Source organism: Corella eumyota, chromosome 4 (assembly GCF_963082875.1).
Source record: "Corella eumyota chromosome 4, kaCorEumy4.1, whole genome shotgun sequence".
Lineage (NCBI taxonomy): Eukaryota > Metazoa > Chordata > Ascidiacea > Phlebobranchia > Corellidae > Corella > Corella eumyota.
The window spans coordinates 2197068-2223946 of record NC_137493.1 but is presented as its reverse complement, the minus strand read 5'-3'; the positions used below and the strand labels follow the sequence as shown (position 1 = coordinate 2223946).

Below are 26879 nucleotides of genomic sequence, written 5' to 3'. Positions count from 1 at the left end.
ATGCATCTAAATTAGACATTTAATTGATAACATTTTGATATTGAATATTTTTTTGAATTTTTTGTTAAGCAAAATTTATTATAAAAAAAATAAAAAGCTACTAACAAAAATTAAACCCACATAGCAATATAGGAAGAATTAGCTGGCACATCATCAGGTACAATACGTGTTTCAACTTGATTAGTTCTTGTATTTGTATATTCAACCACCCATGAGAAAACACCTGGTATTTCTTGAATAAAAACCGTGATAAATTCTGGAGTAGCGATAAAACTTGTGATGTTGACACCAGATGGAGCTATAATAAAAAATTAGTAAAAATAAACCATGCTAATGCGTTATTCGTTAAATAATGAAGTTAATTATAAAAATATATATTAAAAATAAAACCTGTTCTGTTGGAAACAATTTCACTAAAATTTCCGACATTGCTGAAATTATCGAAAGCTCTGACTTGGACATCATAAATAATATTTGAGCGAACATCATCGATCTACACATATCAAAACACAATTACACTAATTTAAAAATTCGTCAGTTAAGAGTGTATGTTATAGAGTTTGGTAAATTGGTTTAAAAAATTGTTTACAAATAAAGAGGCAGTCATACGGCAAAGTCAACTTTAATATTTGTAAACAGTTTACTTACAGAAACGAGTATTATAGTACTAGTTCCGTTAACGAACCCGACATTTTTGGAATCGTAACGAGATTGGAATCTAACTTGATATAAAACAGCATCATTTACACTTGAAAAACTGACTTGGAAACTGTTGAAAGTTACCGAGGATTCGTCTATTGGGTCAACTACTGGAGCTAAAAATATTTTGTAAAATTCTTTTAAAAATTGTAAACATGTGCAAAAAAATCCCCTAATATAACAGTAATGACGTTGAAAGTTCTGACGTCATTTAAACATTAGTTGTCCCCAACAACACTAATCTTTTAAATTACCTGACAATCCGTTACTTCTTTGTAATACGAACAACAACAATAATATTTTAATAACATTATTGTTAAAATTCATATTTTCGTTTCCAATAACAAACACTTTGTGATCAAGGAACTAATGCTATAGAACTGCAAATTTTTATTAATTAAATTAAATTTCGCTAACCTATAATACAATACCACTGTGAAAGTAGTTTTATTTAAAGTAGGCACCAAGTAAACCAACGCATTTTATAACTTTAGTTAAAATACTTACACTTAATATAAAGGAAGGTGGGTGAAAATTATTAAAACTAAGATCCTGTTAAGATTTAATGGCAACTCAATAGGCTACAATTCTTATTATATTAAACAAAACTCTTAAATTGGCATATGCTACATTTTAGCAATCATGACCAAGCATAGAAAAAAAAGCAAGTTTTAGGTATTAACACAATACATAATAAAACAAATCACATCATTTCAAATATTATAGAAAATAAAAAACATGTAAGATAAATATATTTAAGTTTAACATTTCATTAAACTATATTAGATTAGAATACATTAATTAAAAAAAATCATTTTTAAAAGTGCATAAAGTATAACAGAAACATTTGCATAGTAATATGGCTATATTTAACCAAACACATAATTAAAATTAACAGTTGGCTACATTTTCTAATATACTTTTAATTTATTGTATCATTTTGTATATTAAAAGAAACTATAATTATTACAATTCGGGGTTAATTTACAAATATTTTCTAAGCCTGATGTAGAAGTTTCCAATAAAGTTTTTTGCTAACGTTGAGTCGAGGTAACCTTATACATTCTCGATTTCTATACAAAAAATGGAATAAGTTAACTTGTAAGGCTATATAAACTAACACACTAACAAAATTTACCAAAATTATGGTTATTATTAATGCTATAACCATGCACTATTATATATTTTATGCATTGTATTATTTAGTTACAAGAGAAATGTAATTTTAATATGCTAAATTTCTTTTTTTAACATATTAATTGTTAAAATATTAATTTAATATTCTAAAGCATTTTTAAGCTAGATGCATGCCCAAGCAATAAAATACCAATTAGGTAGATTTTTAAACTTTCTGTCAAGATAACTGAAAAAAAATATCATAAACTTTATATAAAATATTCTGACAAACTTTTAAAATATAATAAAACATATAAATGTATTTTATTATTAAAAATAATTTACCTGATTCCTTAAAAATAAAGTCAGAGCTAAGACTATAATAACAGTATAGACCACCACTATAAGGACAATCACAGCAATAAGCCACCCAGGCAAAGCATTTGAGGGCTCTTCAATACCTTAACATATAATTCATACTGTTCTACACATACCTATTTTTTGGCATTTTTAATATTATTCCATAGATTTTATTTACTGGTAACTGGTTAATAGGTTTTCAGCTACAGATAATTTAAAAACATAATATAGCAACTTACTATATGTTGCTTAAACTAAAAATCAGCAAAAAGCAAACTTATTAAGTTGAAGAAATGTAATATGTACATCTTTATGTAATAACGCTATGTGGACAATATATATTCATATTTATACATGTCCAATTTATAGGCCAACAAAATAAAAATGCTTATTGTGATGAGCGCGAAAATTGTCGCAAGCAACTATAAGTTCAGAGTTGTGACAACATAATATTAATGAAATCCTGACTGTAGGGCAGAGTTGTGACAATATTAATATCGATTGAAAGAGTTGTGACAATATTAATATCGATTGAAATCCTGACTGTAGGGCAACTAGTAAACATTAAAGTAACAATTCTTGGGGGATAAAACACATGCAATTTAAACACTTACATAATGTTCTTCCGACATTAAATGAAAAACCTTCCAAACAAGAACAAGAAAACCCGGAACCATTCAAGATGCAGTTGGACCCAACATGGTTCCCACAAACACCATCTTGTTGACAATAATTTGGAACATCTGGACAAGTTTCACGAGCTTCAACACAGTTTGATCTAATTGTTACCTCACAAACATCACAATTGTATTGTGCTGTTACATTATCTGTCATCAACACAAAAATTTTAAATTTCATGATACATATTTTTATCGATTATAATGATTAAACTTTTCAAAATAAAATTTTAGATAAAAAGTTAAACTAAATCATAAAATAAAAAAATTTAATGGGTACAAATACTTGTCATACCAAAAGGAATATACATAAAAATCGTTAAGTTATGTTGTTAAACTTAAAAGTTTACAACTAACATCCATTAAAAAGTTAATGTTACAAAAACGAAAACAACAAATTTTAAACTTACCCCCAGATACTATTGAACAACTAAAATTAAATACACAACTTAGTGAATTGTTACACAAAGTTTCTCGAGAAATGTCTGGACAAAATTCACAAACAGTTCCATTTCCATCAAATAAATGATTACAAGTACATGTAAACGATCCAATTGTGTTTGAACAATTAGCATTATTAGCACAATTGTCTGTCATTAAAGTACATTCATTTACATCAATGCAGTTAACACCATTGCCAGTGTATCCAGCATTACAAGCACAAGCAAATGATCCATTTGTGTTTGTACAAGTAGCATTACCATCACTACAATTGTCTGTCATTAAAGTACATTCATTTATATCAGTGCAGTTTACACCATCGCCAGTGTATCCAGCATTACAAGCACAAGTAAATGACCCAATTGTGTTTGTACAATCAGCTTTACCATCACTACAATTGTCTGTCATTAAAGTACATTCATTTATATCAGTGCAGTTTACACCATCGCCAGTGTATCCAGCATTACAAGCACAAGTAAATGACCCAATTGTGTTGGTACAAGTAGCATTACCATCACTGCAATTATCTGTCATTAAAGTACATTCATTTTCATCAGTGCAGTTTACTCCATTGCCAGTGTATCCATTATTACAGGAACAATTAAAAGATCCAATTGTGTTCGTACAAGTAGCATTGTCATTGCAATTGTCTGTCATTAAAGTACATTCATTCACATCAGTGCAGTTTACTCCATCGCCAGTGTATCCAGCATTACAAGCACAAATAAATGATCCAATTGTGTTTGTACAAGTAGCATTACCATCACTGCAATTATCTGTCATTAAAGTACATTCATTTTCATCAGTGCAGTTTACTCCATTGCCAGTGTATCCATTATTACAGGAACAATTAAAAGATCCAATTGTGTTCGTACAAGTAGCATTGTCATTGCAATTGTCTGTCATTAAAGTACATTCATTCACATCAGTGCAGTTTACTCCATCGCCAGTGTATCCAGTATTACAGGCACAAGTAAAAGTTCCATTTGTGTTGGTACAAGTAGCACTGTCACTGCAATTGTCTGTCAATACAGTACACTCATTTCTATCAGTGGAGTTTACTACATTTCCAATGTATCCAGTAGTACAGGCACAATTAAAAGATCCAATTGTGTTTGTACAAGTAGCATTGTCACTGCAATTGTCTGTCATTAAAGTACACTCATTTATGTCTGTGCAGTTTACTCCATCGCCAGTGTATCCAGTATTACAAGCACAAGTAAATGATCCATTTGTGTTGGTACAAGTAGCATTGTCACTGCAATTGTCTGTCATTAAAGTACACTCATTTATGTCTGTGCAGTTTATTCCATTGACAGTGTATCCAGTATCACAAGCACAAGTAAATGAGCCGTTTGTGTTTGTACATGTAGCATTAGCATTGCAATTGTCTGTCATTAAAGTACATTCATTTTCATCAGTGCAGTTTACTCCATTGCCAGTGTATCCAGCATTACAAGCACAAGTAAATGATCCATTTGTGTTTGTACAAGTAGCATTGTCACTACAATTGTCTGTCATTAAAGTACACTCATTTATGTCTGTGCAGTTTACTCCATTGCCAGTATATCTAGCATCACAAGCACAAGTAAATGATCCATTTGTGTTGGTACAAGTAGCATTGTCACTGCAATTGTCTGTCATTAAAGTACACTCATTTATGTCTGTGCAGTTTACTCCATTGCCAGTGTATCCAGCATTACAATCACAATTAAGGGATCCATTTGTATTGGTACAAGTAGCATTGTCACTGCAATTGTCTGTCATTAAAGTACACTCATTTATGTCTGTGCAGTTTACTCCATTGCCAGTATATCCAGCATTACAAGCACAAGTAAATAATCCATTTGTGTTGGTACAAGTAGCATTAGCATCGCAATTGTCTGTCATTAAAGTACACTCATTTATGTCTGTGCAGTTTATTCCATTGCCAGTGTATGCAGTATCACAAGCACAAGTAAATGAGCCGTTTGTGTTTGTACAAATAGCATTATCATCGCAATTGTCTGTCATTAAAGTACATTCATTTTCATCATTGCAGTTTACCCCATTGCCAGTGTATCCAGCATTACAATCACAAGTAAAGGATCCATTTGTATTGGTACAAGTAGCATTGTCACTGCAATTGTCTGTCATTAAAGTACACTCATTTATGTCTGTGCAGTTTACTCCATTGCCAGTGTATCCAGCATTACAATCACAAGTAAAGGATCCATTTGTATTGGTACAAGTAGCATTGTCACTGCAATTGTCTGTCATTAAAGTACACTCATTTATGTCTGTGCAGTTTACTCCATTGCCAGTGTATCCAGCATTACAATCACAAGTAAAGGATCCATTTGTATTGGTACAAGTAGCATTGTCACTGCAATTGTCTGTCATTAAAGTACACTCATTTATTTCTGTGCAGTTTACTCCATTGCCAGTGTATCCAGCATTACAATCACAAGTAAATGATCCATTTGTGTTGGTACAAGTAGCATTGTCACTGCAATTGTCTGTCATTAAAGTACATTCATCTATGTCTGTGCAGTTTACTCCATCGCCAGTGTATCCAGTATCACAAGCACAAGTAAATGAGCCGTTTGTGTTTGTACAAGTAGCATTAGCATCGCAATTGCCTGTCATTAAAGTACATTCATTTTCATCAGTGCAGTTTACTCCATTGCCAGTGTATCTAGTATCACAAGCACAAGTAAATGAGCCGTTTGTGTTTGTACAAATAGCATTAGCATCGCAATTGTCTGTCATTAAAGTACATTCATTTTCATCAGTGCAGTTTACTCCATTGCCAGTATATCCAGAATTACAATCACAAGTAAAGGATCCATTTGTATTAGTACAAGTAGCATTGTCACTGCAATTGTCTGTCATTAAAGTACACTCATTTATGTCTGTGCAGTTTATTCCATTGCCAGTGTATCCAGTATCACAAGCACAAGTAAATGAGCCGTTTGTGTTTGTACATGTAGCATTAGCATCGCAATTGTCTGTCATTAAAGTACATTCATTTTCATCAGTGCAGTTTACTCCATTGCTGGTGTATCCAGTATCACAAGCACAAGTAAATGAGCCGTTTGTGTTTGTACAAATAGCATTAGCATCGCAATTGTCTGTCATTAAAGTACATTCATTTTCATCAGTGCAGTTTACTCCATTGCCAGTGAATCCAGCATTACAATCACAAGTAAAGGATCCATTTGTATTGGTACAAGTAGCATTGTCACTGCAATTGTCTGTCATTAAAGTACACTCATTTATGTCTGTGCAGTTTACTCCATTGCCAGTATATCCAGCATTACAAGCACAAGTAAATGATCCATTTGTGTTGGTACAAGTAGCATTGTCACTGCAATTGTCTGTCATTAAAGTACATTCATTTATATCAGTGCAGTTTACCCCATCGCCAGTGTATCCAGCATTACAAGCACAAGTAAATGATCCATTTGTGTTTGTACAAGTAGCATTGTCACTGCAATTGTCTGTCATTAAAGTACACTCATTTATGTCTGTGCAATTTATTCCATTGCCAGTGTATCCAGTATTACAAGCACAAGTAAATGAGCCATTTGTGTTTGTACAAGTAGCATTAGCATCGCAATTGTCTGTCATTAAAGTACATTCATTTTCATCAGTGCAGTTTACTCCATTGCCAGTGTATCCAGCATTACAAGCACAAGTAAATGATCCATTTGTGTTTGTACAAGTAGCATTGTCACTACAATTGTCTGTCATTAAAGTACACTCATTTATGTCTGTGCAGTTTAATCCATTGCCAGTGTATCCAGCATTACAAGCACAAGTAAATGATCCATTTGTGTTTGTACAAGTAGCATTGTCACTACAATTGTCTGTCATTAAAGTACACTCATTTATGTCTGTGCAATTTATTCCATTGCCAGTGTATCCAGTATCACAAGCACAAGTAAATGATCCATTTGTGTTTGTACAAGTAGCATTGTCACTGCAATTGTCTGTCATTAAAGTACACTCATTTATGTCTGTGCAGTTTACTCCATTGCCAGTATATCCAGCATTACAAGCGCAAGTAAATGATCCATTTGTGTTGGTACAAGTAGCATTGTCACTGCAATAGTCTGTCATTAAAGTACATTCATTTATATCAGTGCAGTTTACCCCATCGCCAGTGTATCCAGCATTACAAGCACAAGTAAATGATCCATTTGTGTTTGTACAAGTAGCATTGTCACTACAATTGTCTGTCATTAAAGTACACTCATTTATGTCTGTGCAGTTTACTCCATTGCCAGTGTATCCAGCATTACAAGCACAAGTAAATGATCCATTTGTGTTTGTACAAGTAGCATTGTCACTACAATTGTCTGTCATTAAAGTACACTCATTTATGTCTGTGCAATTTATTCCATTGCCAGTGTATCCAGTATCACAAGCACAAGTAAATGAGCCATTTGTGTTTGTACAAGTAGCATTAGCATCGCAATTGTCTGTCATTAAAGTACATTCATTTTCATCAGTGCAGTTTACTCCATTGCCAGTGTATCCAGTATCACAAGCACAAGTAAATGAGCCGTTTGTGTTTGTACATGTAGCATTAGCATCGCAATTGTCTGTCATTAAAGTACATTCATTTTCATCAGTGCAGTTTACTCCATTGCCAGTATATCCAGCATTACAAGCACAAGTAAAAGATCTATTTGTGTTTGTACAAGTAGCATTGTCACTACAATTGTCTGTCATTAAAGTACACTCATTTATGTCTGTGCAGTTTACTCCATTGCCAGTATATCCAGCATTACAAGCACAAATAAATGATCCATTTGTGTTGGTACAAGTAGCATTGTCACTGCAATTGTCTGTCATTAAAGTACACTCATTTATGTCTGTGCAGTTTACTCCATTGCCAGTGTATCCAGCATTACAATCACAATTAAAGGATCCATTTGTATTGGTACAAGTAGCATTGTCACTGCAATTGTCTGTCATTAAAGTACACTCATTTATGTCTGTGCAGTTTACTCCATTGCCAGTATATCCAGCATTACAAGCACAGGTAAATGATCCATTTGTGTTGGTACAAGTAGCATTGTCACTGCAATTGTCTGTCATTAAAGTACACTCATTTATGTCTGTGCAATTTATTCCATTGCCAGTGTATCCAGTATCACAAGCACAAGTAAATGAGCCATTTGTGTTTGTACAAGTAGCATTAGCATCGCAATTGTCTGTCATTAAAGTACATTCATTTTCATCAGTGCAGTTTACTCCATTGCCAGTGTATCCAGTATCACAAGCACAAGTAAATGAGCCGTTTGTGTTTGTACATGTAGCATTAGCATCGCAATTGTCTGTCATTAAAGTACATTCATTTTCATCAGTGCAGTTTACTCCATTGCCAGTGTATCTAGCATTACAAGCACAAGTAAATGATCCATTTGTGTTTGTACAAGTAGCATTGTCACTACAATTGTCTGTCATTAAAGTACACTCATTTATGTCTGTGCAATTTATTCCATTGCCAGTGTATCCAGTATCACAAGCACAAGTAAATGAGCCATTTGTGTTTGTACAAGTAGCATTAGCATCGCAATTGTCTGTCATTAAAGTACATTCATTTTCATCAGTGCAGTTTACTCCATTGCCAGTGTATCCAGTATCACAAGCACAAGTAAATGAGCCGTTTGTGTTTGTACATGTAGCATTAGCATCGCAATTGTCTGTCATTAAAGTACATTCATTTTCATCAGTGCAGTTTACTCCATTGCCAGTGTATCCAGCATTACAAGCACAAGTAAAAGATCTATTTGTGTTTGTACAAGTAGCATTGTCACTACAATTGTCTGTCATTAAAGTACACTCATTTATGTCTGTGCAGTTTACTCCATTGCCAGTATATCCAGCATTACAAGCACAAATAAATGATCCATTTGTGTTGGTACAAGTAGCATTGTCACTGCAATTGTCTGTCATTAAAGTACACTCATTTATGTCTGTGCAGTTTACTCCATTGCCAGTATATCCAGCATTACAAGCACAGGTAAATGATCCATTTGTGTTGGTACAAGTAGCATTGTCACTGCAATTGTCTGTCATTAAAGTACACTCATTTATGTCTGTGCAGTTTACTCCATTGCTGGTGTATCCAGTATCACAAGCACAAGTAAATGAGCCGTTTGTGTTTGTACAAATAGCATTAGCATCGCAATTGTCTGTCATTAAAGTACATTCATTTTCATCAGTGCAGTTTACTCCATTGCCAGTGAATCCAGCATTACAATCACAAGTAAAGGATCCATTTGTATTGGTACAAGTAGCATTGTCACTGCAATTGTCTGTCATTAAAGTACACTCATTTATGTCTGTGCAATTTATTCCATTGCCAGTGTATCCAGTATCACAAGCACAAGTAAATGATCCATTTGTGTTTGTACAAGTAGCATTGTCACTACAATTGTCTGTCATTAAAGTACACTCATTTATGTCTGTGCAATTTATTCCATTGCCAGTGTATCCAGTATCACAAGCACAAGTAAATGATCCATTTGTGTTTGTACAAGTAGCATTGTCACTGCAATTGTCTGTCATTAAAGTACACTCATTTATGTCTGTGCAGTTTACTCCATTGCCAGTATATCCAGCATTACAAGCACAAGTAAATGATCCATTTGTGTTGGTACAAGTAGCATTGTCACTGCAATTGTCTGTCATTAAAGTACATTCATTTATATCAGTGCAGTTTACCCCATCGCTAGTGTATCCAGCAATACAAGCACAAGTAAATGATCCATTTGTGTTTGTACAAGTAGCATTGTCACTACAATTGTCTGTCATTAAAGTACACTCATTTATGTCTGTGCAGTTTACTCCATTGCCAGTGTATCCAGCATTACAAGCACAAGTAAATGATCCATTTGTGTTTGTACAAGTAGCATTGTCACTACAATTGTCTGTCATTAAAGTACACTCATTTATGTCTGTGCAATTTATTCCATTGCCAGTGTATCCAGTATCACAAGCACAAGTAAATGAGCCATTTGTGTTTGTACAAGTAGCATTAGCATCGCAATTGTCTGTCATTAAAGTACATTCATTTTCATCAGTGCAGTTTACTCCATTGCCAGTGTATCCAGTATCACAAGCACAAGTAAATGAGCCGTTTGTGTTTGTACATGTAGCATTAGCATCGCAATTGTCTGTCATTAAAGTACATTCATTTTCATCAGTGCAGTTTACTCCATTGCCAGTGTATCCAGCATTACAAGCACAAGTAAAAGATCTATTTGTGTTTGTACAAGTAGCATTGTCACTACAATTGTCTGTCATTAAAGTACACTCATTTATGTCAGTGCAGTTTACTCCATTGCCAGTATATCCAGCATTACAAGCACAAATAAATGATCCATTTGTGTTTGTACAAGTAGCATTGTCACTGCAATTGTCTGTCATTAAAGTACACTCATTTATGTCTGTGCAATTTATTCCATTGCCAGTGTATCCAGTATTACAAGCACAAGTAAATGAGCCATTTGTGTTTGTACAAGTAGCATTAGCATCGCAATTGTCTGTCATTAAAGTACATTCATTTTCATCAGTGCAGTTTACTCCATTGCCAGTGTATCCAGCATTACAAGCACAAGTAAATGATCCATTTGTGTTTGTACAAGTAGCATTGTCACTACAATTGTCTGTCATTAAAGTACACTCATTTATGTCTGTGCAGTTTACTCCATTGCCAGTGTATCCAGCATTACAAGCACAAGTAAATGATCCATTTGTGTTTGTACAAGTAGCATTGTCACTACAATTGTCTGTCATTAAAGTACACTCATTTATGTCTGTGCAATTTATTCCATTGCCAGTGTATCCAGTATCACAAGCACAAGTAAATGATCCATTTGTGTTTGTACAAGTAGCATTGTCACTGCAATTGTCTGTCATTAAAGTACACTCATTTATGTCTGTGCAGTTTACTCCATTGCCAGTATATCCAGCATTACAAGCACAAGTAAATGATCCATTTGTGTTGGTACAAGTAGCATTGTCACTGCAATTGTCTGTCATTAAAGTACATTCATTTATATCAGTGCAGTTTACCCCATCGCTAGTGTATCCAGCATTACAAGCACAAGTAAATGATCCATTTGTGTTTGTACAAGTAGCATTGTCACTACAATTGTCTGTCATTAAAGTACACTCATTTATGTCTGTGCAGTTTACTCCATTGCCAGTGTATCCAGCATTACAAGCACAAGTAAATGATCCATTTGTGTTTGTACAAGTAGCATTGTCACTACAATTGTCTGTCATTAAAGTACACTCATTTATGTCTGTGCAATTTATTCCATTGCCAGTGTATCCAGTATCACAAGCACAAGTAAATGAGCCATTTGTGTTTGTACAAGTAGCATTAGCATCGCAATTGTCTGTCATTAAAGTACATTCATTTTCATCAGTGCAGTTTACTCCATTGCCAGTGTATCCAGTATCACAAGCACAAGTAAATGAGCCGTTTGTGTTTGTACATGTAGCATTAGCATCGCAATTGTCTGTCATTAAAGTACATTCATTTTCATCAGTGCAGTTTACTCCATTGCCAGTGTATCCAGCATTACAAGCACAAGTAAAAGATCTATTTGTGTTTGTACAAGTAGCATTGTCACTACAATTGTCTGTCATTAAAGTACACTCATTTATGTCTGTGCAGTTTACTCCATTGCCAGTATATCCAGCATTACAAGCACAAATAAATGATCCATTTGTGTTGGTACAAGTAGCATTGTCACTGCAATTGTCTGTCATTAAAGTACACTCATTTATGTCTGTGCAGTTTACTCCATTGCCAGTGTATCCAGCATTACAATCACAATTAAAGGATCCATTTGTATTGGTACAAGTAGCATTGTCACTGCAATTGTCTGTCATTAAAGTACACTCATTTATGTCTGTGCAGTTTACTCCATTGCCAGTATATCCAGCATTACAAGCACAGGTAAATGATCCATTTGTGTTGGTACAAGTAGCATTGTCACTGCAATTGTCTGTCATTAAAGTACATTCATTTATATCAGTGCAGTTTACCCCATCGCTAGTGTATCCAGCAATACAAGCACAAGTAAATGATCCATTTGTGTTTGTACAAGTAGCATTGTCACTACAATTGTCTGTCATTAAAGTACACTCATTTATGTCTGTGCAGTTTACTCCATTGCCAGTGTATCCAGCATTACAAGCACAAGTAAATGATCCATTTGTGTTTGTACAAGTAGCATTGTCACTACAATTGTCTGTCATTAAAGTACACTCATTTATGTCTGTGCAATTTATTCCATTGCCAGTGTATCCAGTATCACAAGCACAAGTAAATGAGCCATTTGTGTTTGTACAAGTAGCATTAGCATCGCAATTGTCTGTCATTAAAGTACATTCATTTTCATCAGTGCAGTTTACTCCATTGCCAGTGTATCCAGTATCACAAGCACAAGTAAATGAGCCGTTTGTGTTTGTACATGTAGCATTAGCATCGCAATTGTCTGTCATTAAAGTACATTCATTTTCATCAGTGCAGTTTACTCCATTGCCAGTGTATCCAGCATTACAAGCACAAGTAAAAGATCTATTTGTGTTTGTACAAGTAGCATTGTCACTACAATTGTCTGTCATTAAAGTACACTCATTTATGTCAGTGCAGTTTACTCCATTGCCAGTATATCCAGCATTACAAGCACAAATAAATGATCCATTTGTGTTTGTACAAGTAGCATTGTCACTGCAATTGTCTGTCATTAAAGTACACTCATTTATGTCTGTGCAATTTATTCCATTGCCAGTGTATCCAGTATTACAAGCACAAGTAAATGAGCCATTTGTGTTTGTACAAGTAGCATTAGCATCGCAATTGTCTGTCATTAAAGTACATTCATTTTCATCAGTGCAGTTTACTCCATTGCCAGTGTATCCAGCATTACAAGCACAAGTAAATGATCCATTTGTGTTTGTACAAGTAGCATTGTCACTACAATTGTCTGTCATTAAAGTACACTCATTTATGTCTGTGCAGTTTACTCCATTGCCAGTGTATCCAGCATTACAAGCACAAGTAAATGATCCATTTGTGTTTGTACAAGTAGCATTGTCACTACAATTGTCTGTCATTAAAGTACACTCATTTATGTCTGTGCAATTTATTCCATTGCCAGTGTATCCAGTATCACAAGCACAAGTAAATGATCCATTTGTGTTTGTACAAGTAGCATTGTCACTGCAATTGTCTGTCATTAAAGTACACTCATTTATGTCTGTGCAGTTTACTCCATTGCCAGTATATCCAGCATTACAAGCACAAGTAAATGATCCATTTGTGTTGGTACAAGTAGCATTGTCACTGCAATTGTCTGTCATTAAAGTACATTCATTTATATCAGTGCAGTTTACCCCATCGCTAGTGTATCCAGCATTACAAGCACAAGTAAATGATCCATTTGTGTTTGTACAAGTAGCATTGTCACTACAATTGTCTGTCATTAAAGTACACTCATTTATGTCTGTGCAGTTTACTCCATTGCCAGTGTATCCAGCATTACAAGCACAAGTAAATGATCCATTTGTGTTTGTACAAGTAGCATTGTCACTACAATTGTCTGTCATTAAAGTACACTCATTTATGTCTGTGCAATTTATTCCATTGCCAGTGTATCCAGTATCACAAGCACAAGTAAATGAGCCATTTGTGTTTGTACAAGTAGCATTAGCATCGCAATTGTCTGTCATTAAAGTACATTCATTTTCATCAGTGCAGTTTACTCCATTGCCAGTGTATCCAGTATCACAAGCACAAGTAAATGAGCCGTTTGTATTTGTACATGTAGCATTAGCATCGCAATTGTCTGTCATTAAAGTACATTCATTTTCATCAGTGCAGTTTACTCCATTGCCAGTGTATCCAGCATTACAAGCACAAGTAAAAGATCTATTTGTGTTTGTACAAGTAGCATTGTCACTACAATTGTCTGTCATTAAAGTACACTCATTTATGTCTGTGCAGTTTACTCCATTGCCAGTATATCCAGCATTACAAGCACAAATAAATGATCCATTTGTGTTGGTACAAGTAGCATTGTCACTGCAATTGTCTGTCATTAAAGTACACTCATTTATGTCTGTGCAGTTTACTCCATTGCCAGTGTATCCAGCATTACAATCACAATTAAAGGATCCATTTGTATTGGTACAAGTAGCATTGTCACTGCAATTGTCTGTCATTAAAGTACACTCATTTATGTCTGTGCAGTTTACTCCATTGCCAGTATATCCAGCATTACAAGCACAGGTAAATGATCCATTTGTGTTGGTACAAGTAGCATTGTCACTGCAATTGTCTGTCATTAAAGTACACTCATTTATGTCTGTGCAATTTATTCCATTGCCAGTGTATCCAGTATCACAAGCACAAGTAAATGAGCCATTTGTGTTTGTACAAGTAGCATTAGCATCGCAATTGTCTGTCATTAAAGTACATTCATTTTCATCAGTGCAGTTTACTCCATTGCCAGTGTATCCAGTATCACAAGCACAAGTAAATGAGCCGTTTGTGTTTGTACATGTAGCATTAGCATCGCAATTGTCTGTCATTAAAGTACATTCATTTTCATCAGTGCAGTTTACTCCATTGCCAGTGTATCCAGCATTACAAGCACAAGTAAATGATCCATTTGTGTTTGTACAAGTAGCATTGTCACTACAATTGTCTGTCATTAAAGTACACTCATTTATGTCTGTGCAGTTTACTCCATTGCCAGTATATCCAGCATTACAAGTACAAGTAAATGATCCATTTGTGTTGGTACAAGTAGCATTGTCACTGCAATTGTCTGTCATTAAAGTACACTCATTTATGTCTGTGCAGTTTACTCCATTGCCAGTGTATCCAGCATTACAATCACAATTAAAGGATCCATTTGTATTGGTACAAGTAGCATTGTCACTGCAATTGTCTGTCATTAAAGTACACTCATTTATGTCTGTGCAGTTTACTCCATTGCCAGTATATCCAGCATTACAAGCACAGGTAAATGATCCATTTGTGTTGGTACAAGTAGCATTGTCACTGCAATTGTCTGTCATTAAAGTACACTCATTTATGTCTGTGCAGTTTACTCCATTGCCAGTATATCCAGCATTACAAGCACAGGTAAATGATCCATTTGTGTTGGTACAAGTAGCATTGTCACTGCAATTGTCTGTCATTAAAGTAAACTCATTTATGTCTGTGCAGTTTATTCCATTGCCAGTGTATCCAGTATCACAAGCACAAGTAAATGATCCAATTGTGTTGGTACAAGTAGCATTGTCACTGCAATTGTCTGTCATTAAAGTACACTCATTTATGTCTGTGCAGTTTATTCCATTGCCAGTGTATCCAGTATCACAAGCACAAGTAAATGTTCCATTTATGTTTGTACAAATAGCATTGTCACTGCAATTGTCTGTCATTAAAGTACACTCATTTATGTCTGTGCAGTTTATTCCATTGCCAGTGTATCCAGTATCACAAGCACAAGTAAATGATCCAATTGTGTTGGTACAAGTAGCATTGTCACTGCAATTGTCTGTCATTAAAGTACACTCATTTATGTCTGTGCAGTTTATTCCATTGCCAGTGTATCCAGTATCACAAGCACAAGTAAATGATCCATTTGTGTTGGTACAAGTAGCATTGTCACTGCAATTGTCTGTCATTAAAGTACACTCAAATATGTCCGTGCAGTTTATTCCATTGCCAGTGTATCCAGTATCACAAGCACAAGTAAATGAGCCGTTTATGTTTGTACAAGTAGCATTAGCATCGCAATTGTCTGTCATTAAAGTACATTCATTTTCATCAGTGCAGTTTACTCCATTGCCAGTGTATCCAGTATCACAAGCGCAAGTAAATGAGCCGTTTGTGTTTGTACAAATAGCATTAGCATCGCAATTGTCTGTCATTAAAGTACATTCATTTTCATCAGTGCAGTTTACCACATTGCCAGTGTATCCAGCATTACAATCACAAGTAAATGATCCATTTGTGTTGGTACAAGTAGCATTGTCACTGCAATTGTCTGTCATTAAAGTACATTCATCTATGTCTGTGCAGTTTATTCCATTGCCAGTGTATCCAGTATCACAAGCACAAGTAAATGAGCCGTTTGTGTTTGAACAAGTAGCATTGTCACTGCAATTGTCTGTCATTAAAGTACACTCATTTATGTCTGTGCAGTTTATTCCATTGCCAGTGTATCCAGTATCACAACCACAAGTAAATGAGCCGTTTGTGTTCGTACAAGTAGCATTAGCATCGCAATTGTCTGTCATTAAAGTACATTCATTTTCATCAGTGCAGTTTACTCCATTGCCAGTGTATCCAGTATCACAAGCACAAGTAAATGATCCAATTGTGTTTGTACAAGTAGCATTGTCACTGCAATTGTCTGTCATTAAAGTACACTCATTTATTTCTGTGCAGTTTACTCCATTGCCAGTATATCCAGCATTACAAGCACAAATAAAAGATCCATTTGAATTGGTACAAGTAGCATTGTCACTGCAATTGTCTGTCATTAAAGTACATTCATTTATATCTGTGCAGTTTACTCCATTGCCAGTGTATCCAGTATCACAAGCACAAGTAAATGAGCCATTTGTGTTCGTACAAGTAGCATTAGCATCGCAATTGTCTGTCATTAAAGTACATTCATTTTCATCAGTGCAGTTTACTCCATTGCCAGTGTATGCAGCATTACAATTACAAGTAAAAGATCCATTTGAATTGGTACAAGTAGCATTGTCACTGCAATTGTCTGTCATTAAAGTACACTCATTTATGTCTGTGCAGTTTATTCCATTGCCAGTGTATCCAGTATTACAACCACAAGTAAATGAGCCGTTTGTGTTTGTACAAGTAGCATTGTCATTGCAATTGTCTGTCATTAAAGTACATTCATTTTCATCAGTGCAGTTTACTCCATTGCCAGTGTATCCAGTATCACAAGCACAAGTAAATGTTCCAATTATGTTTGTACAAGTAGCATTGTCACTGCAATTGTCTGTCATTAAAGTACACTCATTTATGTCTGTGCAGTTTACTCCATTGCCAGTATATCCAGCATTACAAGCACAAATAAAAGATCCATTTGAATTGGTACAAGTAGCATTGTCACTGCAATTGTCTGTCATTAAAGTACATTCATTTATATCTGTGCAGTTTACTCCATTGCCAGTGTATCCAGTATCACAAGCACAAGTAAATGAGCCATTTGTGTTCGTACAAGTAGCATTAGCATCGCAATTGTCTGTCATTAAAGTACATTCATTTTCATCAGGGCAGTTTACTCCATTGCCAGTGTATCCAGTATCACAAGCACAAGTAAATGATCCAATTGTGTTTGTACAAGTAGCATTATCATCACAATTGTCTGTCGTTAAAGTACATTCATTTATGTCTGTGCAGTTTACTCCATCGCCAGTGTATCCAGTATCACAAGCACAAGTAAATGAGCCGTTTGTGTTTGTACAAGTAGCATTGTCACTGCAATTGTCTGTCATTAAAGTACATTCATTTTCATCAGTGCAGTTTACTCCATTGCCAGTGTATCCAGTATCACAAGCACAAGTAAATGATCCAATTGTGTTTGTACAAGTAGCATTATCATCACAATTGTCTGTCGTTAAAGTACATTCATTTATGTCTGTGCAGTTTACTCCATCGCCAGTGTATCCAGTATCACAAGCACAAGTAAATGATCCAATTGTGTTTGTACAAGTAGCATTATCATCACAATTGTCTGTCATTAAAGTACACTCATTTATGTTTGTGCAGTTTATTCCATTGCCAGTATATCCAGCATTACAAGCACAAGTAAATGAGCCGTTTGTGTTTGTACAAATAGCATTAGCATCGCAATTGTCTGTCATTAAAGTACATTCATTTTCATCAGTGCAGTTTACTCCATTGCCAGTGTATCCAGTATCACAACCACAAGTAAATGATCCAATTGTGTTGGTACAAGTAGCATTGTCACTGCAATTGTCTGTCATTAAAATACACTCATTTATGTCTGTGCAGTTTACTCCATTGCCAGTGTATCCAGTATCACAAGCACAAGTAAATGAGCCGTTTGTGTTGGTACAAGTAGCATTGTCACTACAATTGTCTGTCATTAAAGTACATTCATTTTCATCAGTGCAGTTTACTCCATTGCCAGTGTATCCAGTATCACAACCACAAGTAAATGAGCCGTTTGTGTTGGTACAAGTAGCATTGTCACTGCAATTGTCTGTCATTAAAGTACACTCATTTATGTCTGTGCAGTTTACTCCATTGCCAGTGTATCCAGTATCACAAGCACAAGTAAATGAGCCGTTTGTGTTGGTACAAGTAGCATTGTCACTACAATTGTCTGTCATTAAAGTACATTCATTTTCATCAGTGCAGTTTACTCCATTGCCAGTGTATCCTGCATTACAAGCACAAGTAAATGATCCAATTGTGTTCGTACAAGTAGCATTATCATCACAATTGTTTGTCATTAAAGTACATTCATTTATGTCTGTGCAGTTTACTCCATTGCCAGTATATCCAGCATTACAAGCACAAATAAAAGATCCATTTGAATTGGTACAAGTAGCATTGTCACAGCAATTGTCTGTCATTAAAGTACATTCATTTATATCTGTGCAGTTTACTCCATTGCCAGTGTATCCAGCATTACAAGCACAAGTAAATAATCCATTTGTGTTGGTACAAGTAGCATTGTCACTGCAATTGTCTGTCATTAAAGTACACTCATTTATGTCTGTGCAGTTTACTCCATTGCCAGTATATCCAGCATTACAAGCACAAATAAAAGATCCATTTGAATTGGTACAAGTAGCATTGTCACTGCAATTGTCTGTCATTAAAGTACATTCATTTATATCTGTGCAGTTTACTCCATTGCCAGTGTATCCAGTATCACAAGCACAAGTAAATGAGCCATTTGTGTTCGTACAAGTAGCATTAGCATCGCAATTGTCTGTCATTAAAGTACATTCATTTTCATCAGTGCAGTTTACTCCATTGCCAGTGTATCCAGTATCACAAGCACAAGTAAATAATCCAATTGTGTTTGTACAAGTAGCATTATCATCACAATTGTTTGTCATTAAAGTACATTCATTTATGTCTGTGCAGTTTACTCCATCGCCAGTGTATCCAGTATCACAAGCACAAGTAAATGAGCCGTTTGTGTTTGTACAAGTAGCATTGTCACTGCAATTGTCTGTCATTAAAGTACACTCATTTATGTCTGTGCAGTTTATTCCATTGCCAGTGTATCCAGCATTACAATTACAAGTAAAAGATCCATTTGAATTGGTACAAGTAGCATTGTCACTGCAATTGTCTGTCATTAAAGTACACTCATTTAGGTCTGTGCAGTTTATTCCATTGCCAGTGTATCCAGCATTACAAGAACAAGTAAATGAGCCATTTGTGTTCGTACAAATAGCATTAGCATCGCAATTGTCTGTCATTAAAGTACATTCCTTTTCATCAGTGCAGTTTACTCCATTGCCAGTGTATCCAGTATCACAAGCACAAGTAAATGATCCAATTGTGTTTGTACAAGTAGCATTATCATCACAATTATCTGTCATTAAAGTACATTCATTTATGTCTGTGCAGTTTACTCTATCGCCAGTGTATCCAGTATCACAAGCACAAGTAAATGAGCCGTTTGTGTTTGTACAAGTAGCATTGTCACTGCAATTGTCTGTCATTAAAGTACACTCATTTATGTCTGTGCAGTTTATTCCATTGCCAGTGTATCCAGCATTACAATTACAAGTAAAAGATCCATTTGTATTGGTACAAGTAGCATTACCATCACTACAATTGTCTGTCATTAAAGTACACTCATTTATGTCTGTGCAGTTTACTCCATTGCCAGTGTATCCAGTATCACAACCACAAGTAAATGAGCCGTTTGTGTTTGTACAAGTAGCATTGTCACTGCAATTGTCTGTCATTAAAGTACATTCATTTTCATCAGTGCAGTTTACTCCATTGCCAGTATATCCAGCATTACAAGCACAAGTAAATGAGCCATTTGTGTTCGTACAAGTAGCATTGTCACTGCAATTGTCTGTCATTAAAGTACATTCATTTTCATCAGTGCAGTTTACTCCATTGCCAGTGTATCCAGTATCACAACCACAAGTAAATGAGCCGTTTGTGTTTGTACAAGTAGCATTGTCACTGCAATTGTCTGTCATTAAAGTACATTCATTTTCATCAGTGCAGTTTACTCCATTGCCAGTATATCCAGCATTACAAGCACAAGTAAATGAGCCATTTGTGTTCGTACAAGTAGCATTGTCACTGCAATTGTCTGTCATTAAAGTACATTCATTTTCATCAGTGCAGTTTACTCCATTGCCAGTGTATCCAGTATCACAACCACAAGTAAATGAGCCGTTTGTGTTTGTACAAGTAGCATTGTCACTGCAATTGTCTGTCATTAAAGTACATTCATTTTCATCAGTGCAGTTTACTCCATTGCCAGTGTATCCAGCATTACAAGCACAAGTAAATGAGCCATTTGTGTTCGTACAAGTAGCATTGTCACTGCAATTGTCTGTCATTAAAGTACATTCATTTTCATCAGTGCAGTTTACTCCATTGCCAGTGTATCCAGTATCACAACCACAAGTAAATGAGCCGTTTGTGTTTGTACAAGTAGCATTGTCACTGCAATTGTCTGTCATTAAAGTACATTCATTTTCATCAGTGCAGTTTACTCCATTGCCAGTATATCCAGCATTACAAGCACAAGTAAATGAGCCATTTGTGTTCGTACAAGTAGCATTGTCACTGCATTTGTCTGTCATTAAAGTACATTCATTTTCATCAGTGCAGTTTACTCCATTGCCAGTGTATCCAGTATCACAACCACAAGTAAATGAGCCGTTTGTGTTTGTACAAGTAGCATTGTCACTGCAATTGTCTGTCATTAAAGTACATTCATTTTCATCAGTGCAGTTTACTCCATTGCCAGTGTATCCAGTATCACAACCACAAGTAAATGATCCAATTGTGTTTGTACAAGTAGCATTGTCACTGCAATTGTCTGTCATTAAAGTACACTCACTTATGTCTGTGCAGTTTACTCCATTGCCAGTATATCCAGCATTACAAGCACAAATAAAAGATCCATTTGAATTGGTACAAGTAGCATTGTCACTGCAATTGTCTGTCATTAAAGTACACTCATTTATGTCTGTGCAGTTTACTCCATCGCCAGTGTATCCAGTATTACAAATACAATTAAATGATCCAATTATGTCGGTACAGTTGGCAACAGGACTACAAGGAAATATTTCACGTTCACATTCGTTTTCCTCTGAACAATGAATACATTTAAAAATAAATTTATATTAGTTTAACAAAAATATTGAAAATAAGCTTGTTTTATTATTTTTTTTTTACAAGACATTATTCCTAGGTTCATAGTGTTAATAATTTGATTGAGTTAAAAATACGGTAGTCTAGTTTAATGTTGACATGCTTATAACAAATTCTAGTTAAGGCATTAAACAATATTTATGGTAATAAGATTTATGGTAATACAAAAAAACTTTTATAGAATACCTGTAAAGCCTGTAAGAGTAGTAGAAGAGGAATTTAATATTTCATTTGTTGCAGATCTGGCTGAAACTTGAATCTCAATAGAAGTGTTTGTGTTTGGTGTAAGGTTGTTCAAAATAACCTAAAGATAAAGATCTAAACAACTTAATAAGTTCATACATGTTAAGATATTAAAATGTATACAAACTGTAGACAAAAAAATTAAAAAACAATTTTACCTGATAATTAGTTGAGCTGTCCAATTGTCTTTCTTGTAATTGAGTCTGAGTTCCATCAACAGTAAACAAATAAGTTGTAGCTCTATTCACACTTGCTGAGAAGGTTATAGTTGCACTTGTACCACTTGTGGATGGGGTAAATATAAAATTACTTGGATCTAATGGGGATGGGTCTAAAAAAATTTTGGCATTTAAATTAATATTGTAATTCAGTCATGTAACAAAATCATGATACTACAAAAAACGTAACATAAAAAGTACATTAAACTATAGTTAAAAAATGAAAATATGTACACTTTATGTTGTATTAGCAATAAAGGCATTTTAACTTCAAAACATACTTTTATTAAATTGTTTTAAAAATGTTTTAGTTATTTATTAAACATGTGTTAATTTATACCCTTACCAGTAGTATATAAAAATGTATATCTTCTTAGCTCAGAACTTTGAATAGCTTGATAAAATCGACTATATTCAAACCTAGTATTACAATAAATCAAATAATTTTGTCTTATTCCATAGATTGTGTTTGATGTCAAATTGAAAAGATCACGATCGGGAAGTATTGTTATATCTTTAATCAAAAAATTATCATTAAATATAGTAGAGTATTTAAAATGTAAATGTAGATAAATATAATAACCAAGTCAATGTTTATTTTTAAATAAAAAAAATAATTTAAAAAATCTTTAAAAAAATAATTTTTAATTAAAATTTATTGGGTAAAAAAAATTTATAAAAAAATAAATTAATTGCTTTTGAATAATACCTGTTTGACCAAATTGTATTGTATCTACACTTCGTGCAGATAGATCACTACTTGAACCTTCAGGAAATAAAGTTGAAGCAACTAACCCCATGTTATTATACAAAGACCATGTTCTATCATCTCGAGTTAAACAAATTGGGTTTGTGGCAAATTGATAAGCAATTAAATTGGTATCACTAAATATATATCCATCAGGAAATGATTCAGTTCCTTAATATAAATTACGTAAAATATTAGTATTAAATGCAGTTTTTAAACACATAATAAGTTTAATTATAATGATGACTTTACAATGTAAACATAGAATAAATCAGTTACCCTTTACCCAGTCTGAAGTTTACTTTGGCAGATTGAAAAATTGTGAATAATAATTGCATGAAAATTAAACTGCTAATTAGGTGTTGGCTTAGAAACTCTAACCAGTTATAGCTCTTTACTTTAGGGCCATACAGCACAAGATCGGTGGGGATCCAAACCAGGACCTAACGTAGTTAATCATTATACCACGCTGCCATGATAAAGTTAATGCTTACACAATATATTGTTATCTAATGAGTAGTCATCTCTAACTTAAAAAAAGTAAACAAAATTTAATTTGCCGAAAATACTGTTTGTTATTTTAAAAACTACTTATTAATTTTCTTACTAGTAATAATTTCATTAGAGCCAAATAAACCAACTTGTAAATTAGTTGTAATTAAGGCACTAGTATTTGGAGTAGTTGTGTTGTCATTTAAAAATATCTCATGGTCTATATTCATTGATCCATCAACTAACCTAAGTACAACAACATTAAAAACATTGCTGGATAAACTCTGATAAGCAGAGGTGAGGTTGGTTGAAATCTCATTTCTTAAAGTTGTATTAGAATCGTCAGGTTCAGTAAACATGGTAGAAGAATTAACTCGCCCAAAAACTGATGTCATGTCTATAATAACAAAATAAAAAATTATTTTATTGCTAGATAAATAGAAAAAATTAATAGTAAACTATTTTAACATATGTAAATAGCATTATATTGTCAGCGTTTAGTATAAATTAAATATAAAAAAATACCTGTTGTAATTAACTGTGAAGAACCAAATGGACTTTGAGCTTCATTTAAAGTTGATGTAAATCCCTGAACACCTAATGCCCGAGCTCTAACATTATATTCAGTGTTTGGAATCAAATCCAACAAACTAAAAAAAAATCACCAAATTAATAACAGAATTATTTTAATTAATTCATTTTATGAAAAAAATATATATAATGCATCTAAATTAGACATTTAATTGATAACATTTTGATATTGAATATTTTTTTGAATTTTTTGTTAAGCAAAATTTATTATAAAAAAAATAAAAAGCTACTAACAAAAATTAAACCCACATAGCAATATAGGAAGAATTAGCTGGCACATCATCAGGTACAATATGGGTTTCAACTTGATTAGTTCTTGTATTTGTATATTCAACCACCCATGAGAAAACACCTGGTATTTCTTGAATAAAAACCGTGATAAATTCTGGAGTAGTGATGAAACTTGTGATGTTGACACCAGATGGAGCTATAATAAAAAATTAGTAAAAATAAACCATGCTAATGCGTTATTCGTTAAATAATAAAGTTAATTATAAAAATATATATTAAAAATAAAAACCTGTTCTGATGGAAACAATTTCACTAAAATTTCCGACATTGCTGAAATTATCGAAAGCTCTGACTTGGACATCATAAATAATATTTGAGCGAACATCATCGATCTACACATATTAAAACACAATTACACTAATTTAAAAATTCGTCAGTTAAGAGTGTATGTTATAGAGTTTAGTATATTGGTTTAAAAAATTGTTTACAAATAAAGAGGCAGTCATACGGCAAAGTCAACTTTAATAATTGTAAACAGTTTACTTACAGAAACGAGTATTATAGTACTAGTTCCGTTAACGAACCCGACATTATTGGAATCGTAACGAGATTGGAATTTAACTTGATATAAAACAACATCATCTACACTTGAAAAACTGACTTGGAAACTGTTAAAAGTTACCGAGGATTCGTCTATTTGGTCAACTACTGGAGCTATAAAATAATAACAACGGATTAATCTGATTATCCTTTTATAATCAAAAATGTAAAACTCGTGGTAAGTTTAATAGTAGGGGAACTCCCTATGCAACATTAATATTAAAAAAACAACTTTATCCTTAAATAATGTATTTAATTACCTACAACTATTTAAAGTTCCTAAAAAACGGTAATTATAAGTAATTAACTAACTACCTGCTGGTTGTCCATTTTCTGTATTTATTAAACAAAATACAAAAGCTAAGACTAAGATTTTAAACATCGATTTTTGAAGATTTTTAAACATTTTGCATCATTTATACATAGTGTTAATAAAAGTTTAATCTTTAAAAAGGCATATAGTCTTAATATATAACATATACATGGTTTTTACCGATATACGCGCCTTGCTAAAAACTAATTAAATTAGCATCAAAAAGCAGACAAAGAATTTGATCTTTTTAAGTTGAAGCAACCTTATTTATGCATGAAGTTTTAATGAATTAAAGATATTTCTGCAAAATCTAAGCGCATTTTTGAAACCAACTCAAGCGTACGCAAACGTAATTAATCGAATTCGGTAAAACCTTAATTTTATTGCGTGTTACAATTGTAAAACTATTAATTAAAAAAAGTATTTTAAATAAAAATTATTTTTGATTATGGCAACATATAATAACACAACAATCTCGTATTATGTTAAATTTAACTTTAAGTACAAAATCAGCAACCGTTACCCGCAAAGGATAATAACAACATATTTCTGCTTTGAGAAAATATTCGTAATTTGCATGCAGGTTAGGGTGAAGTAAGCTAAATATGGCGCAAAAATACATCAACATATCATCTAATAAAAAATCAAATACACTTTTTTTACTGAAACGCTAACAAATTATTTTTTTAAAACGTAAGGCTAATATTATATGCAACCTCTAATATAAAAGTTAATGTATATTATGAATATTCTTACTAAAATTTTGTTAAATTTGCACTACCTAATTATATATAATAATATATCTTGAAATTAAACAATCTTTTTATTCCGTTAAGTTGCCAAAAACACGTAAACATTTTATCTGATGTTACTTTATACTCTACGACAAACAAAAATGGGTAAAAATGCTCAATTTTCCCTTTTTCTTTCAAAGGTTTTCTTCAATTTGAATGCAATGAAGCAAACGATTAAAGCAAAAGTTTACCCAATCAACATAGGTGGTTTTTGTCGCTATGTTTCTGGGATTTTCATAAAATTTAAATTTAGTGCAATAAAAATTTTGATAACCTTAAAACCACAAAACCGCCATTGACAAGAAAATTAAATCAAATCTTGATATAAAAAGAGATAAAACTAACAAAAAAACGATTTTCTTTAGAATTTTAGTAAACAACCGTAGAATTTCTTTTTACGTGATATTTGTTTTAGATTAAATTACGACCAAATCTTACAACACTACAGTTTTTATATTTAAAAATAAATTTTACTTAAAATCACAAACAAATTAACATTTATTTTGAATTGTTAAACTTTTTATATAAATATTTATATAGTCTTGTTAATATTTGTAAAAGCAAAAGCAAATATAATTAAAATTCACAAAAACAGGGTTTAGTCTCGTGCATAGACAAGGGGAATTTGACCCTAACCACACAAAACAATCGCGACACTTCTTACGTAATAAACAAAAAATCGGGAACTTAAAATTAGCGTTTCCGTGCTTTAAAAATCGTTTTAAGTGTTGTTGATTTTATTTTTGTTTTAAAATTTATATTTCCTGGTTGTGGTAATAAGTTACGTTTGCACAGCTAAAAAGCAGTTGATTATCTCTGATTATGACGTCATAACAAAACCGGCACCATCTTGCCAACAAAATAATTATAACAAAAAACAAACAAAATAAAAATGAATA

The 26879-nt window shown here is 33.4% G+C and overlaps 1 protein-coding gene across 1 annotated transcript; it reads right to left on the bottom strand.

Moving 5' to 3' along the window:
* Positions 1 to 1165: 1165 nt before the first annotated feature.
* On the bottom strand, positions 1166 to 25316 carry LOC145749780 (uncharacterized). Its single transcript, XM_082565642.1, has 16 exons — positions 25189 to 25316; positions 24827 to 24987; positions 24563 to 24665; positions 24292 to 24469; positions 23977 to 24101; positions 23567 to 23848; positions 22921 to 23130; positions 22558 to 22725; positions 22152 to 22324; positions 21937 to 22054; positions 21648 to 21688; positions 17322 to 20825; positions 3263 to 17198; positions 2790 to 3002; positions 2161 to 2276; positions 1166 to 1772 (listed from the first exon to the last, which is right to left on the bottom strand). Exons 1-16 carry the CDS (start codon positions 25277 to 25279, stop codon positions 1734 to 1736), a joined length of 19458 nt encoding a protein of 6485 aa, XP_082421768.1. The 5' UTR covers positions 25280 to 25316; the 3' UTR covers positions 1166 to 1733.
* Positions 25317 to 26879: the final 1563 nt, after the last annotated feature.